General features: G+C 36.7%; 1 protein-coding gene across 15 annotated transcripts in view; it reads right to left on the reverse strand.

Annotated features, from left to right (window-relative positions):
• CAMK2D (calcium/calmodulin dependent protein kinase II delta) overlaps window positions 1-16,402 on the reverse strand; it is a 275,544-nt gene that overhangs the window by 171,840 nt on the left and 87,302 nt on the right. For all 15 annotated transcript variants that reach the window (XM_060148622.1, XM_060148635.1, XM_060148624.1 and 12 more), the window contains exon 3: window positions 12,692-12,751. In XM_060148622.1, coding sequence (XP_060004605.1) covers window positions 12,692-12,751 — 60 coding nt within the window. The remainder of the gene's footprint in view (window positions 1-12,691; window positions 12,752-16,402) is intronic.

The following is a 16,402-nucleotide window of genomic DNA, read 5'->3' on the forward strand; positions in this document are numbered from 1 at the left end:
TAGAGCCATTCAAACAATGGAGGTAATACTAATATCTGCAAAGTACTTGTTGGAAAAATTAAATAAGATAATTATGGTAAGTGTTTAGACACAATAGTTTTCAGGTTATTGCTATCTAAGAATCCTTCTTAATGATTTCATTCTCTAGACCTAGTATGGAAAAGAAAGAAGACAGGGAGTCTAGTGATCTACCAGAGTTGAATAAAAGGTTCCTGGCCCAAAGCTTTACTGGGGATTTAGGTCTTTGTAAAATCATCTCTAGAAAAATGGTTTTTCTAAATTGTGGTCTCTGAAAACCTGTATCAGAATCATTTGGTGCTTGACGTAACCAATAAGTAAATAGACCCAAAAATCGAGCAAGTAAGTAAATAGCAGATTCCAAGAGCCCACTCCAGGTCAATCTGTGATGTTGAATCCTACAAATATGCATTTTTATCAAAGGAATCTTATGCAAATGAAGGTCTCAGAACCACCCGCTGGCAGTCCACCTGATTGTACTGTGTTCCAACACCACCAGGAAACAAGTCCAGTTTTGTGTATTTGAATTATTCATTAGGATTCCTAATAGGGCTCTGTAGAGCTCTACAGAGTTACTTTTATCTCAAAGAAGCCATAATCTTCAAGTGGGCTGGGAAGTAGAAAGGTAGATGAGAGGAATACAGAACTACTGGCTTCAGAGTTGTAGAAAATCAAAAAGCATCTGGCCACTATCAGAACCTCCACTCCCCTCCACGCTCGCACCTCTTACCGTCAGCACACACACAAATGCCATCAAAAGCAGACAACTGAACAGCTCAGGCTGAATTAAACCCAAACTGATAACAAAGTACCTACTCAGAAGGGAACTTCCCTCAGCATCCCCACAATCTCTCAGGTCAGGGGTGCCAGGGGAAGGGAGGCTATTTATCTTTCTCTTTTGTGCAGTGTTCACCATTCAGCCTAAAGATTTATTTTCTTTTCCATAAAGAGGTTGTGAAACCATAGGTTTCTCTTCCTCACCTGTCTTTCAGAGCTGGTGAGGATAAGAGAGACCTTCCTTTCACCATAGGGCACTGGAAGATTTCCTAACTCCAGATACAGCTGGAAACAAGATCCCTCTTCCTGATCTCTGATGAAAAGGATCGTGACTTTGGTGGGACTACCCATGGCAGCATAAGACCTTAATTGGCTGATATAGAATGGAAGATTAGTTTAATAAAATATCACTTATTGGAATATATATTTTCCACTGCCTATTTCTTCAGTCCTTCACTCAGAGAGCTACTAGCCTTTCAGATCCTGAAGTTACCCAGACAGTCACTAATATAACCATTTGAATATCATGTGATATTAAAACACTTTATGGGGCTTCCCTGGTGGCACAGTGGTTGAGAGTCCGCCTGCCGATGCACGGGACACGGGTTCGTGCCCCGGTCCGGGAAGATCCCACATGCCACGGAGCGGCTGGGCCCGTGAGCCATGGCTGCTGAGCCTGCGCGTCCGGAGCCTGTGCTCCGCAGCGGGAGAGGCCACAACAGTGAGAGGCCCGCGTAACGCAAAAAAAACAAAACAAAAAAAAAACACTTTATGAATGATTTTCATACTCTCTCAAGATACTTCTTAAAAAGAATGTTATCTTTAGGAATAAAATGCTGTCAAGAGTCTCAAATAATAGTAGAAAAATACTAAGGCAGTAAATTTGCTATTGGCAACTTAATAAAATCATGATATAATTTGTGCTGGGCTAAGTAATGACCCACTCATGGTGATCATTAAAGTCCTCAATTTGCAAAATGAACATAGGGGTAAAGGTGAAAATATATCTGTGAAATGAGATACTACAACTTAAAATTAAGAATAAGAAATCACTATATATATATATATGTAAATAATAATAGTTATATACAGTTAACCCTTGAACTTGACCCCTTGAACAGGGGTAAGGGGTGCTGACCCTTCATGCAGTCAAAATTTTGTGTATAACTTTACAGTTGGCCCTCCATATCTGTGGTTCCACATCTGCACAGTCAAGCAATCTCAGATGTAGTAGTGTAGTGTAGTACTGTAGTACATATTTATCGAAAAAAGTATATCTAGAAGAAGACCAGCACAGCTCAAACCCAAGTTGTTCAAGGGTCAACTGTGTATATACATACACACACACACAGAGCAGGAATTATCTCTATGTTATGTAACCCAGGGACTAGTAATTAATCAAAACATCAAATAAATTCACAAAAGTGAAAATCTTTCTCAGTAGACTAGTTACATTTCTTCAGTTTATATCTATTCAAATATCTGCTAAAATTTGTGATGTTTCAATGGAAATGAAAAATTTTGTCTTCCAGGAAATCAGAGGCAAACAGGATAGAAAAGCCAAACAAGGACAAAAGCCTTAGTGTGGAGAGACAGAGCAGGGGACAATGTGGAGAGTTGGAAAAATGGAAGGTCAAGGCCAGAGGCAGTTATCACAGGTTCAGGTCACAAATAGAGCTATCTGCAAAGTCATGCCCAGGGGCTCATAAGCCCAGACTTCAAGTGTGTAGACTTGGGTCCAGGGCCCAGGAAGAGCAAGTCAAAAACCAGGAACCATGTCAGCTCTATCAATCACCTGCAGTAGGACAGGGTCTGGGAACTGTGTTGATGGTCTTCTGAGGCCAGGGAATTCTGATGAGCTGTCGACACATAGAGAAAAATTGTTGACCATTGATGGCAGCTTGCACCGCCCATCTTGATAACCTGCTGGAATGACTCTGAGTCTAGGTGCGGTTTGCTTATTTCCCTCACCAGGGGAAATTTCTCCTACACCTGAATGGCCAACATGTTCAGGGTGGCATCATCCTCCCTCTTTGAGAAACATCAGACACCTCATCAGTGCTCATATTACAGCGCCCCATTTGATTAACCTAGCAGAGTACTGAAGGGGATCCAGGTCAGCTTTACAAGTGCAAATAGGTCCAAAGGAGAGACGGGATTTCCTCATGAGATCTTTGCAACTGAAGGTGAATATAATATGGTCTCTTCTGTACTCTCAGAGAAACTGTCCTCTATTATATCAAAATTAGTTCATTATACCCATTACTGTCAGAATGGTTTTCTATTATTAAGAAAGGCAAAAAAAAAAAAAAAAAAAAGAAAGGCAAGGGCTTCCCTGGTGGCGCAGTTGTTGAGAGTCCGCCTGTCGATGCAGGGGACGCAGGTTCATTCCCTGGTCCAGGAAGATCCCACATGCCACGGAGCAGCTGGGCCCGTGAGCCATGGCCACTGGGCCTGCGTGTCCGGAGCCTGTGCTCAACGGGAGAGGCCACAAGAGTAAGAGGCCCACATACCACAAAAAAAAAGAAAGGCAAGCTCTCAACTGAGGCCATTCTACCTGTCATTTTATAAGAGGTACAGCCCCTAGTAGACTAAGAGTATTTTGGGAAGGATGGGGGAAAGATTCGATTCAAAAAGAAAAACACCTCAAAAATATTAGAATAAACAGAAAAAATAACATCCTGTCGGATTCACAGCTTAGAGGGCACCAAATCTGCCAAATGAGGACAAAACTGGCCTAGGTTATATATAATCCAAAAGTATGAGGAAAAGTCAGGGTCAAAATTGTTTAGAAATAGCACCTGTGTGTGTAAATTCAGAGGTAATCTGAAACATGATCAATTGTCAAGTAAAAAAGAATACAGGTAAGCTTTGAGTGATGTCAGCTCTTAACCAAACCTAACATTAACAGGTTACCTAGGTGTGGTAGTTGGCTGATGAGGTGGAAATCCGTGAACAGCAACTATCTAGAACCTCACTGCAGGGCAAGAAATCCAGTCAAGGGTCAACTAGGAGCACAGGTAACAGCAAGATCAACAGCCAGACTGAAAGGAAACTGAGCAGCAGTGTTGAGGCTTTTCATATCACGTTAGACCTAGAATCCGGAACAGCACTAAATCAGAAACCAGAGTTGAAATGAAACTGTTTTCCAGAATTAGAGGAATTCAGAAATGGAAAGCCACACAGGTCTTTACTGCACCCAGATATTTTAGCTTCTGTCCTCCAAGACTCAGAATATACGAGGTGGCCAGGGAATCAAGGTGAAGCTGTTTCCCAGGCCCAGGAGAGAAAGCATTAGGGAGTCCAGCAGATATCTGAGGTCCAAATAACCCACCAAGGAAGGTCTCCTAGACGCTAGCATAGGGCTTTAGCAAACTATGGCCCACAGATCAAATCCAGCTCAATACCTACTTTAGAATGGTCTGTAAACTGAGAACAGGCTTAAAAAAAAAAAAAATTAAAATGGTTGTAAAAAACTCAAAAGAAGAATATTTTATGACATATAAAAAATAAATTTCAGATTTCAGCGTCTGTAAATAAAGTTTTATTGGAACACAGTCACACCTACTCAGTTATGAAGCATCTATGGCTACTTCGAACTACAATGGCAAAGTTGAATAGTTAGGATGAGAGAAGGCATGGCTAGCAAAGTCTAAAATACTTCCTATTGGGTGCTTTATAGGAAAAGCACGCCAATCCTTGCGCAGGGCAGGGCTCCCAGAGGCCTTCAAAGGAATCACTGAGGACAGGACAAGCCTATTAAAGAAGCAAGAGTGAGAGAGACAACCAACCCTCTTTCTTTACTCATCAGTTTGGCAATTTCATCGGACAAGTAGGCTTTTGCTTTGAAGAGTGGAGCAGTCAAATTCAGGGCTATCCCATAAATGTCTAAGAATGAGGATCTCCAACCAGGTAAGTGGGTGATCTGGCAAGGGGGGGAAACTGGTGACTTTTATCGATAGTACAGTTCTGCTTCCTGGGGTATAGTTAGAATGCTCCCCAGGAAAATGGGGAAGCAGCTAGCAGTTTTAGGTGTCTGCCAGGTAAAAGAAACAGTGAGACCCTGACACTCCCAACAAGGATGCCTGAGAATCTACAAGCTGCATGGGAAATATATCAAACAACACCAAGAGGGGTATGGGTCAAGATTCCTGCAGGATGGGGAATTTCAGACTAAGTGATAAGGGATTATTCAGGAAGACCAGACAGTAAAAAGAGGTGTGCTGCCATATGGTGTGTTGACCTGCCCAACCAGACAGAAACCTTAAGTTTGCTCTCTGGTTTTACAGTCTTTGTTTAGGTGTGGGCTTGCCCTAAGCCACTGATACGATTTCATAAATTAAAATTTATGTTTTTCTTCTACTTATATTAATAGAAGTGTGTTCCCCTTCAGATGATCTAAATTTAACTTAAAAATATATCCACCCATGCATTCTTTAATCCCTGCAACATTTATTTATTGAGCACAGACTTTATGTCAGAGGCTATTTTAGGTACAAAGGATATAACAGTTAACAAGCAAAGTCCCTGCCTTCCTGGGGTTTTATATGCTAGTGGGTAGAAAATAATCAAAACAACAACTAAGCATACAGTGTCATGGTAAGTGCTAGACAAAAAAGTAAAGCAAGGAAGGAAGGCAGGGAGTGTGCTGCGGGCATGAGAGCTGGCAGGGGACGCCTCCGGATGAGGCAATGGGTGAGCAGAGAGGCCTGAGGGAAGCAGCCTACAGAACTGCTGGGGCAGAAGCAGCACCCTCAGAGGGAACACAGGGCACAGCTGAGGAACCCAAGGAGCCCAGAGGGTCTGGAGGAGAGCAAGTATTGGGGAGAGAAGTGGAGCTGATCTAAGATCAGGAAGATAAAGTGGCTGGTGATCCCTGTGTAGGGTCTCAGGCCATCGTGAGGACTCTAGGGCTTGTCTTCTAACTAGAAAGTCACTGAGCAGTTTCTGAGCAGAGGAGAGACATGGTCAGACGCACAGCAGCCAGAGTAATCTTGTTAAAATTCACTATTGAAACACTGAAATGTTCCCAAATTAAAAACAAATAACTACGAAACAACATTCCCTTTAGTCTCAAAAAACAAACAATTAAATAACACTGTCTAGTTTATGGGAAGACCTCAGGAGAGAGTTTCATTTGTTTTTCCCTTTTATTGGGAGATGCTCTGCAACTGCTACATCATAGTAATGCATCACTGATTCAGATTAATTGGGGACAAGACCCGTCAAAATTAGTTAAAAGGCGGAATTATTCTATTTTATTTAAATAAATTTCATTACCTTTTGGCACGTGAAGTAAGGAATCAGGCTTGCCAAGGTTACCTAATAAAACTTGAGCATTGAGTTTTAATGAGCAGATTTTTAAAGGCTTGTAATTAGCATCTGTCAGCACCAGTCTCCGCTAGGTTGGCTTCTGCCTACAGTGCAATTTCTCTGCTTCCCTTTAGATACTTCCAAATTGTTTCAAAAGCAGTTTATTCTCTTCGCTAGATGCATATCTAAAATCTTATTTATTTTCTTAACAAATTCTTTGGGGAGGGATTAATAATGTAAAGATACAAATAGGCATAAATAAATGTGAGGTTAGATTAGTTCCTGTCTGAGGGTTTAATTCTCAAGTGAACTGGGTAGTGTTTCTCCCTTCCACAGACTACATCCCCAACTCAAAATGCATGCTTTATGAAGATGAGAGTTGAGGTGGAGAGAACTGTGCAGATCTTTTTATATGAACTACAAGGTCATTAAGACTAACATGAGAATCACATTTAAGAGTAAGAGGTCATTTCACTATATTTCTTCAAAATAAGTTCATTTTGTTTTAATATGAAATCTATGGTCCAAAGGTCCATATTTAGGCTTTATTGATCTCCGTAAGTACTCCAAACTATATGAAAAATTTGATGTCAATATGCAATTTTGTGAAGAGAGAGAATCTATAGCCTATAAAAGTTTATCTGAAGGAGGCTGAAGATCCAAAAATGGTAAGAATCGCTGTTCTAAGTGATTCACAACGACGATAAAATGATTTCACTGAAGAATGATTTCCTTTTTATCTCCATCTGATTCTTGGGAGGCATTCTCCTACTTTACTTAAATATTGACTTACATAGTTTTCACTTCGTTTTAAATGAAAAATGTTTCATTATATAAATATCCTTTTTGAACAATTTAGAAAAAAACAAAATTCTAATCTGTGTTTCTTCTTAATTATGGTTGACATTTAAACTAGTTCTTTATTTTTCTACTTTTTTGTTAAAAGGGAGTCTTTTACAAACTTTTGCTCACAGGATATTCTATGCAAGTGTCATTGCCTACTTGTCCTTCATTTAAGGGGACACACTGACTCATTATTTTAATGTAAGGAAATTGCATGGATCCAGCAAGTAAAGGCTGGCTATCTGTCTTACTGTTATTGTTGTCACTCTTACCTTAAATCAGAGTTTTTCAATCTCAGCACTATTAACTTGTTGGACCAAATAATTCATTATTGTGAGGAGCTGTCTTTTGCATTGTAGGACGTTTAGCAGCATCTGTGGCCTCCACTCAACGGATGCCAGATGGGCACCCTCAGTTGTGACAACAAAACACACACTGCTAAGTTGCCCCAGGAGAAAGAGACAGTGAAGGTGACAAAATCACCCCAGGTTGAAATTCAGTGATTATAAATCATTGATTCTTTGGCTTTCTGGGTAGGGGAAAATGGCCTTATCTTATTTCTCTTGTCCATATTATAAATGTATTATTAGAAAAGTGACCAGGAGATGTAATTTAATTTTGAAAGGCAGATTTATATACGGAATATCAAAAGAAAAGGTCACTGGAATAATCTACACATATGAGAATGACATTTGAAAACCATGTTTCATCAGAGTTCTTCTGTTGGAAAGTTCCTAACAAATAAATTTAAGTATATAACTGGAATTACCAGCTTTTAAGTGAGAAATTGGGGAATGGCAATTGGCTGAAGAAAACATCTGATCTTCAATATTAAAACTTAATTATAGCTCCAATAAAATTAAGCCTGTTAATAAAACATAGTCTTGGTACTTATAAGAGTAAAAGTTGATGTAAGTCTGCCTAAAATCAACACAGTTGAACTATTATTGTTAAAAGTCAAAAAAAGTCAATATTGCTTTTTTGTACAATTCCAAATATTTTGTCCCCAAAATATAGTTTCCTTTTATTTATCTAGAAAAAATTTATCTATTTTATATAAAAATGTATCTTAAAGTACACTGAAAATAAAAATAATCTAAGAAAATTATTGTTATTATAGCTCTTAAAAAAAAAAAGGCGTTTCATGCTCTTTACAAGTAGGCACTTGTCATCATTTGTCTTTGGCACCCTTCACAATCCTCATACTGTTAGATGTGTTTATCCACTCTCACTATCCCGACGTGTCTCCAAAATACGTATTCACATTCTGTAGAGTTCTATGTCGTGTCCCACATGTAAGTCAGATAAGATACGTGCAAATTAAAGTAATTAAGGTACTGAGTCAGAAAAGATACATGTTTGGCTAAGGCACGAGAGACTAGTGAGAAGTGAGCCTTACTCTGGTTGAGAGACCATGGGAGAAAGAACACCCTAGAAATGCTAAACCACAGTTAGGTGATGGAGTTTGCGCAGAGACTATCTTGCATGTTCAGAAGATACTTTGAGCAGAATCTGACTATCTAGACTTCCTCTATATAAACAAGGACCCAAAACCAAGAGTCTAGCTGCCGTCAAGTACTGGTCTAGGAGGGATGATCATAATGACTGCCAACCACTTCCATCCTGAAGAGGAATGTCCAAGTGGTTAGAGACTTACACTTTCTGGCAAAAAGTGAATGATCAGGGTTTTAGGTGGTGGTGTTTGCTATTTCTATTTTTTTTTTGTCCATGGTCCCCCAAAAGAGATATTTTCCAATCTTTAAAAAAAATTTCATGTTCTCATATTCAACTAAATTTCTAATTTCTTCCAACTTTCTTTTCTTGTTTTCTCTGTTCTTAAAGAAATCAATATTTCTCTAGTCACTCAAAACAGACACCTCAGAGGAACCTCCTTCTATCCCACTCACCACAATATAACTGCTGCCCAAGATGGTCTGATTCTACCTTCACAATGTCGCCGGTATCTTTGCCCTTTCTGCCTTCTCTGCTCCCATTACCATAGTCTACGAACTCATCACATCTTATACATAAATTAATTCAAAAGACTTTTAAATGCTTTTTCAACACCAGTTTCTCCTGACTCTGAACAATTATGCTTATTATTACCAAATTTGTCTTTCGGGGAAACTGATATAATCATGTGTGTCAACTAAATTAATCTTTAATAATTTCCTATTTCTACAGATTAGCGATAAAATTCCTTGACACAGAAAGTCAAGACTCTCCACTATTACTCCCAATCAAACTTGATGGCCAACACACAAATTATACTCCAATCACTCCAGATTTTCTATCATTCTTCAAGTGTGACAAGGACGTTTATATCTGATCTTTCCTTTTGATGTTCTTTCCATAATGCTATCGAGTCCAATCCATACTCCTTTATGGCAAAATTCTGTTCATTACCCAACATATTTCAGTTAAACTTCTTGGTTTATTCCTTAGTGCTCTCATGGCACCCAGTAAGAGTTTCATTATAGGATGTAACCACTTTGTATTTTAGTTTCATACATCACAATCTGCCCTCCTAAACTGTAAACTCCTTGTGGTTAAGGACTATGTCTCATTCATCTCTGTAGTCTTTCAGTATTTTAACTGCAACAGAGTTAGCACTGTTCAACTCAATCAGTGCTTAATGCTAATCATTGGAAATCACAAATCATATATATTTTATTTTGCTCATCTTGTTTCATTTTATGTGTATCTAAACTGGTATAACTTTTTAATTCTAAAATCAAATGTTGATGTAAAAATCTCATGTAATGATTAAGAAATTAGAAGAAAAAATAATGGACAGGAAGAAATTAAATCAGTATCTTTTAATAATATTTTTAAAGTTATTTTCAGAGCTAATCAAAATATAAAATACTGTTTCACCCCTTTGATTTTAAAGTAAGAGTTTTGCTCTTAATACAAAACACTGTTCTTTTTTTTTTTTACATGTAATCCAACCCAAATTCATCTGAATATTCAAAACCACTGATACTCAAGGGAATTATAATTGTGAATATCTCTACAGGGGAACTGTTTACATAATGTAAGATTCCAATTAAATATTTGTAAGTACAATTATTCATTTTCTGAACAGAATGAATGAAAGACAAGATTTCCTATACATCAAAATAATGGATTCACAAAAATTACTGCCATCTTCTTTGGAGAGTAATTTTGTAGGCTATAGAAATTTTTCTTCTTATTCTAAGCCTTTGGTTAAAACTCTTACACAGTATACCTGTTACTGAAAATTGAAAGTAATCTTTGAACAGTGAACTACTGAACTTCAATAGTGTGAACAAAATCCTACCAAATAATTTTTCTGTCATTTCATAGACAACATATTGTAAATGACCACAGAAATACAAAATGTGAAAAGATATTTTAACAGAAGAATTCAAGTCATATTACTGTATATATCTATTTCCTTTCCTTCAACAGTCCATTAGCCTTTTAAACTAAATAATCAACAAAATTAACATATCAAACAGTAACCTGACACAGTCATCACTCCATGGCAAGTTCGTCAGAGATGAGGTTGTTTTTGTTAAGCAGATGCACTATAAATCAAATTCAAAGAGCAAACGCTTCTACCTTTGGAGCATTTTTAAAGAAAACAAATGCCTATTTTCAAACTTAAAAATAATGAGAATATAGCACTACCTTTCCTAAAGTGACAATTTTTCTATCAAACTAAACCACAGCAAGCATTATAAAATGCTAGAAATAGTGTTATAATTGAACTCTAAATTGCACTTCCAAAAGTTATCTCCAAACTCTAAATTGGTATTCCTAAATATACTCTATTAAAATAAGTTATGAGCATTGGTTGTTTAAAATACACATGCCCACCTGAGGGTTCATCTGATCTTAGAATCCATCATCCCGTAAATGTCCTGTCCTGATTCTTTTTCTACAATTTAAAGAATAGCTTTTACATTTTGTCTTGTCGGGCCTTCCCTGGTGGCGCAGTGGTTAAGAATCCACCTGCCAATGCAGGGGACATGGGTTCGAGCCCTGGTCCAGGAAGATCCCACATGCTGCAGAGCAACTAAGCCTGTGCACCACAACTACTGAGCCTGCGCTCTAGAGCCCACAAGCCACAACTACTGAAGCCCACACACCTAGAGCCCACGCTCCACAACAAGAGAAGCCACCAAAGTGAGAACCCTGCACACTACAACAAAGAGTAGCCCCCACTCACCACAGCTAAAGAAAGCCCGTGCACAGCAATGAAGACCCAACGCAGCCAAAAATAAATAAAATAAATTTATATATAAAAAAAATTGAGTTTCATAGAAGGATCCTGATTAAAAACAAAACGAACAAGTAAAAAAAAACTCCGCTTCATAAGAATAACAAGTTCAGTAAACTAAGATTGCATTTTATCTTAAACCTGAGCAAGGAAAGCACTCTTTGAACTATAGTGGGTCATTATTGTATAATTTCTCTTTAGCCAATATTATGGGCTGAATTGTGTCCCTCCAAAATTCATGTTAAAAACCTAACTCCCAGTACCTCAGCGTGGGACTATATTTGGAGCTAGGGTCTTTAAAAGAGTAGTTAAGTTAAAATGAGGTCATTAGGATGGACCCTAATCCAATATGATTAGTGCCCTTACACGAAGAAGAAATTAAAAAAGAGACATCATACAGAAGGAAGACCATGTAAAAACACAAGGAAAAGATGGCCACCTACAAGACAAGGAGAGAGGTCTCAGAAGAAACCAACCCTCCCTACACCTTGACCTCAGACTTCTTGTTTCCAGAATTATGAGAAAATGCATTTCTCTATTTAAGCTACCCAGTGTGGGGTACTTTGTTATGGCAGCCCTAGGAAAATAATACAGCCAACCAAGAAATGCCATAGGCTTTTATCAGGGTAAAATACTTACAAAAAGGTATATTTACATTTCAGAGGTTGTTTTGTTTTCTCTCTAAACCAGAAGGCTCTTATTAGACAGCTGCTAGTTTGTTAATGCATCTGATTTACTTGTTAGTGTCTATTTAAGTAACCCACAAAATGCAGGATACTAAAAACTTCAAGGAAGGAATAGACACTGAATGGCCCTATACATAAAAATAGAGAAATATAAACCATCTCAGTGAATGATTTTGCTAATTCTACTGCATGATTACTCCCTCTCTCATACCGTGCATGTCAGAAATACTTTGGCTGACAGTAGAACTGACAGAGGTGGGACGGTAACATTTTTTGAAAATAAAACTATTGTCACAGAATATAGCTTCTTCTTTCCTCTGTTTCTTTCTTGCATTTGTTTTATATTCATCAATATTTTTTAGTTTTGAACATTATCATGCCATTATATTCATGAGGGATAATATTCTAAACAATTTTACTAGTTTCTTGAATAGTATCAATGATTATGAGGTAAACATTTTACAGGATAGGTGAAAAGTAACTTAGGTGACTAATATAATGGCCTAAGTTCTGTCCCTCTGTACTTCAGTAGCAGCATCTGAACAATCCTTAAAGATACATAAAACCACTATTCAACTAGTAATAGCTTATATTATTTTTAAAGTGTTTGTATGAAAGAACTGCTACCTTCTGAAAAACTTTTTAAAAACTTTGAAGAAACAAATGTAACAAGATCAAAAGTTAGGAACCTATTTGTTAATTGCAAATATTCTAGTTTATTAAATTAATATTTTTAAATTATGGTAAAATTACATGATGCAAAATTTTAGTTAATATTTAAAATATATTGAAAACATTTTCTTACCAATATTGGGGTGCTTCAAAAGACGGCAGATTCTAGCTTCCCTTTCCAGTTTCTGATGATCTATTAAAAAAAAATAGAAAAATAAATCACAGCATTTAGCAAAAGAGATTAAATGACAATAAACAGCATATCAAAATGACATAAAGCCTTCACATTTACTTATCCTTTGGTTTCTTTTTTTTTTAAAAAAAAGTCATCATTTGAATTTGGAATTAGGTGAACACAATAGTTCAACAATATAATTATTTTTTATTGGCTTGAAGCTTGATAGAATGAGGTATAAAACAAAGCTGAATTTAGACTTTTGCTGGGGAAAACAGTAAAAATGGCACAAAACAATAGTATTCTTTCTTATCCCTACCCTAGGTATATACTGTTACAACAACTTAAATATGCCAATATAGACATACACATTTAAGCAAAGGATACCTATCTGGCAAGTGGAATGCCAATGGAACCAGTGCTAAATAGGGTTAATCCCAGTTTATCCCTAACAACAAAGTGTTCCCTGTCCAGTCATATTTTCTATCAAATACTCTTCCCACAATTTTTAATCCAACTTCCTAGATGTATGATGCTTTTCCATATACCAAGAACTCCCCAAACACCAAACTGCTTGCTCATCTCCACCCTGCTCTGTTTCCCTAACCATTTCCTTGAAGGGGCACAGACTACTGTAAACTTGCATTTAAAAAACCATCTGATACTCTTCTTGGTTTCTTTGTAGTAGTTCATATGCACATAATTATAACCAAAATCACTAGCCAAAACACAAAATAAATGGCAGAGAGAGGCAAGAACACCACAGAAATATACGTTGCCAATAAGAACAGTACTGTAGAGTGTGGTCCTTATTGAAAGCCTTTACATAGAGGAAATGATTTAAACCTTACAATAGCCCTCTAAGATAGGCAATGTTATTATCCCTACTTTACAAGTGCAAAAACTAAGGCAGAGAGAGGTTAAGATTATAATATTCATAAGTGGCATCTACCAAATCTGCTCTCATTAACTAGTGTCATAAAACAGCCTTAAGAGAATGAGGGGGGCACCTACCTAACCACCCACACAGTTTATGCCAATGGTCCTCAAACTCTGTGGTCTCAGAACCCCTTAACACTCTTAAAAATTATCAAGGACCCCCCCCCGAAGCTTTTGTTTATGTGGATTAGATCTATTAATGTTTACTTTACTTTATTAGAAATAAAATCGAGGCAAACTTTAAACATATATTCATAAATTCACTTAAAAACAATAATGAAGCCATTACATTAACATAAGTGACTGCATTTAACTTTTAAACTTTTATTTGGAAATAACTGATACTTACAGAAAATTTAAAGAATAAGACTAGTACAACATGCACCCCAATATTCATTGCAGCACTATTTACAATAGCCAGGACATGGAAGCAAACTAAATGTCCATCAACAGAGGAATGGATAAAGAAGATGTGGCACATATATGCAATGGAATATTACTCAGCCATAAAAAGGAATGAAACTGGGTCATTTGTAGAGATGTGGATGTACCTAGAGAGTGTCATACAGAGTGTAGAGAGTGTCATACAGAGTGAAGTCAGAAAGAGAAAAACAAATATCATCTATTAACACATATATGTGGAATCTAGAAAAATGGTATAGATGATCTTATTTGCAAAGCAGAAATAGAGACACAGATGTAGAGAACAAATGTATGGATACCAAGGAGGGGTGGAGGAATTGGGAGATTGGGATTGACACATATACATTATTGATACTATGTATAAAATAGGTAAATAATGAGAACATACTGTACAGCACAGGGAACTCTACTTAACGCACTCTGGTGACCTAAATGGGAAGGAAATCTATAAAAGAGGGGATATATATACGTATAACTGATTCATTTTGCTGTACAGTAGAAAGCAACACAACATTGTAAAGCAACTATACTCAAATAAAAATTAATTTTAAAAAAAGCATAGTACAAAAAACACCTGTGTACTGTTTATTCAGACACATTAACATTTTACCCATTTTCTACATCATTTACACTCTCCCTCCCTGTATATATGTTCGTGTATATGTATATATATATTTATCTAATTGACACACATGTATATATAAATATAAATATTTATATTTATACCCAAAATAATTTTTAATGAACCAGGTGAAGGCAAGTTATGAACATCAAGGTCCTTTACCCCTAAAATTTCAGTGTGTATTACTAAGAATTGTGATATTCTCTTACAGTCATAGTACAGTTATCAACTTCAGCAAATTTAACATTAAGACAATAAGTTACCATCAACACTCCAATTTTCTCAATTTAACCAGGTGATGACCTTTATAGCATTTTTCTCCTTTTAATGCAGGATCCAGTCTAGGGTCAGATACAGCATTTAGCTGTCATTTCTCTTTAGCTCCTTTAATCTGGAATATTTCCACAGTTTCCCTTTGCCTTTTATGACCTGACATTTTTGAAGAATACCATCGTGTCTATTTTTTTTAAGAGAATATTTCTCATTTTGGTGTTGTCAAATGTTTACTCATGATTTGATTGAGGCTATGTGTTTGCAGCTTCAACATATGTTCTCAACTATGTGTCCTCAGCTAGCACATTATCCTTCTAGGCTATCACATCTGGAGACACACATTGTCCAACTGCTTCTCAAAAGTGATGATAACTTGGATCACAGGTCAAGGTGCTGTTGAATTTCTTTGCTAAATAATTATCTTTTTAATTTTCCTTTATAACTAACAAGTATGTGGGAAGACATTTTAAGACCATGAAAACATCCTGCTCTTCATAAAAATTTCCCCCTAGATTTAGCATCAGTGATGATTCTTGCCTGAACCAGTCTTTACTATGATGGCAGCAAAATGCTGATTTTCCAGCACAGTAACGTATTTTTCATGAAAAATACTATATTCCCCTCTCCCCTCCAAAAAAAGTGAGAAGAGTGGCACTGTTAAATTTTTCCAGTCTCTTTGATGTCTGGTTTAACAGACAACATCTGTATTCCCATGTCTGCTTCTATATTCAATATGCTGCAATATGTTGTGTGTATGAAGAGAATCTGACTCACAAGGTTATATAGTTGGACAAAGAAGAAGTGTCGTAATAGCTTTTTCAGATAATTGTGGATGTTATTCTTTAATATTATACCCAAACTCCATGAATGGTAGTTTCTTAAAGGTTAGTTGCAATGTGAAACCTGAAACCTTATCAATAAACTTTATGAATCATATCAATGAAGTTATAAACTTTAAATCAAATTTATTTTCAACACTGGATATTGTCCAATATAATAAAATTTTACCCTGCTACATTAAAATCCATTGTTCTTTCTTGCACTTTGAGTCTTTTACTCAGGCATAATTTTAAAATATGATGCACTGGTCATCTGGAAAATGTTGGTTCAGTATGTTATATAGTTTTTGCTGACACATTTCATTACACACTATCAGAAAAGTAACAACTGTTAATATCACCATTAATCTCATCAGAAAATTCTTTAAATTTGGGAATGAGTGTAGTTCTCACGGGCAGATACAAGTTTTCCAAAATTTTAATTTTTGTTTGAAAGCTTGAACTGTGTTATTGGCAATAAATGCTATCCGTTGTTTTCCTTGAAGTGATAGGCTCACTCTGTTCATTTTTGAGAAAATGTCTGTCGAAAACCTAAATCTGAATAATCACAGCTAGCTGTTCAGTTGTTATTTC

Source organism: Lagenorhynchus albirostris, chromosome 4, assembly GCF_949774975.1.
Source record: "Lagenorhynchus albirostris chromosome 4, mLagAlb1.1, whole genome shotgun sequence".
NCBI classification, from domain to species: domain Eukaryota; kingdom Metazoa; phylum Chordata; class Mammalia; order Artiodactyla; family Delphinidae; genus Lagenorhynchus; species Lagenorhynchus albirostris.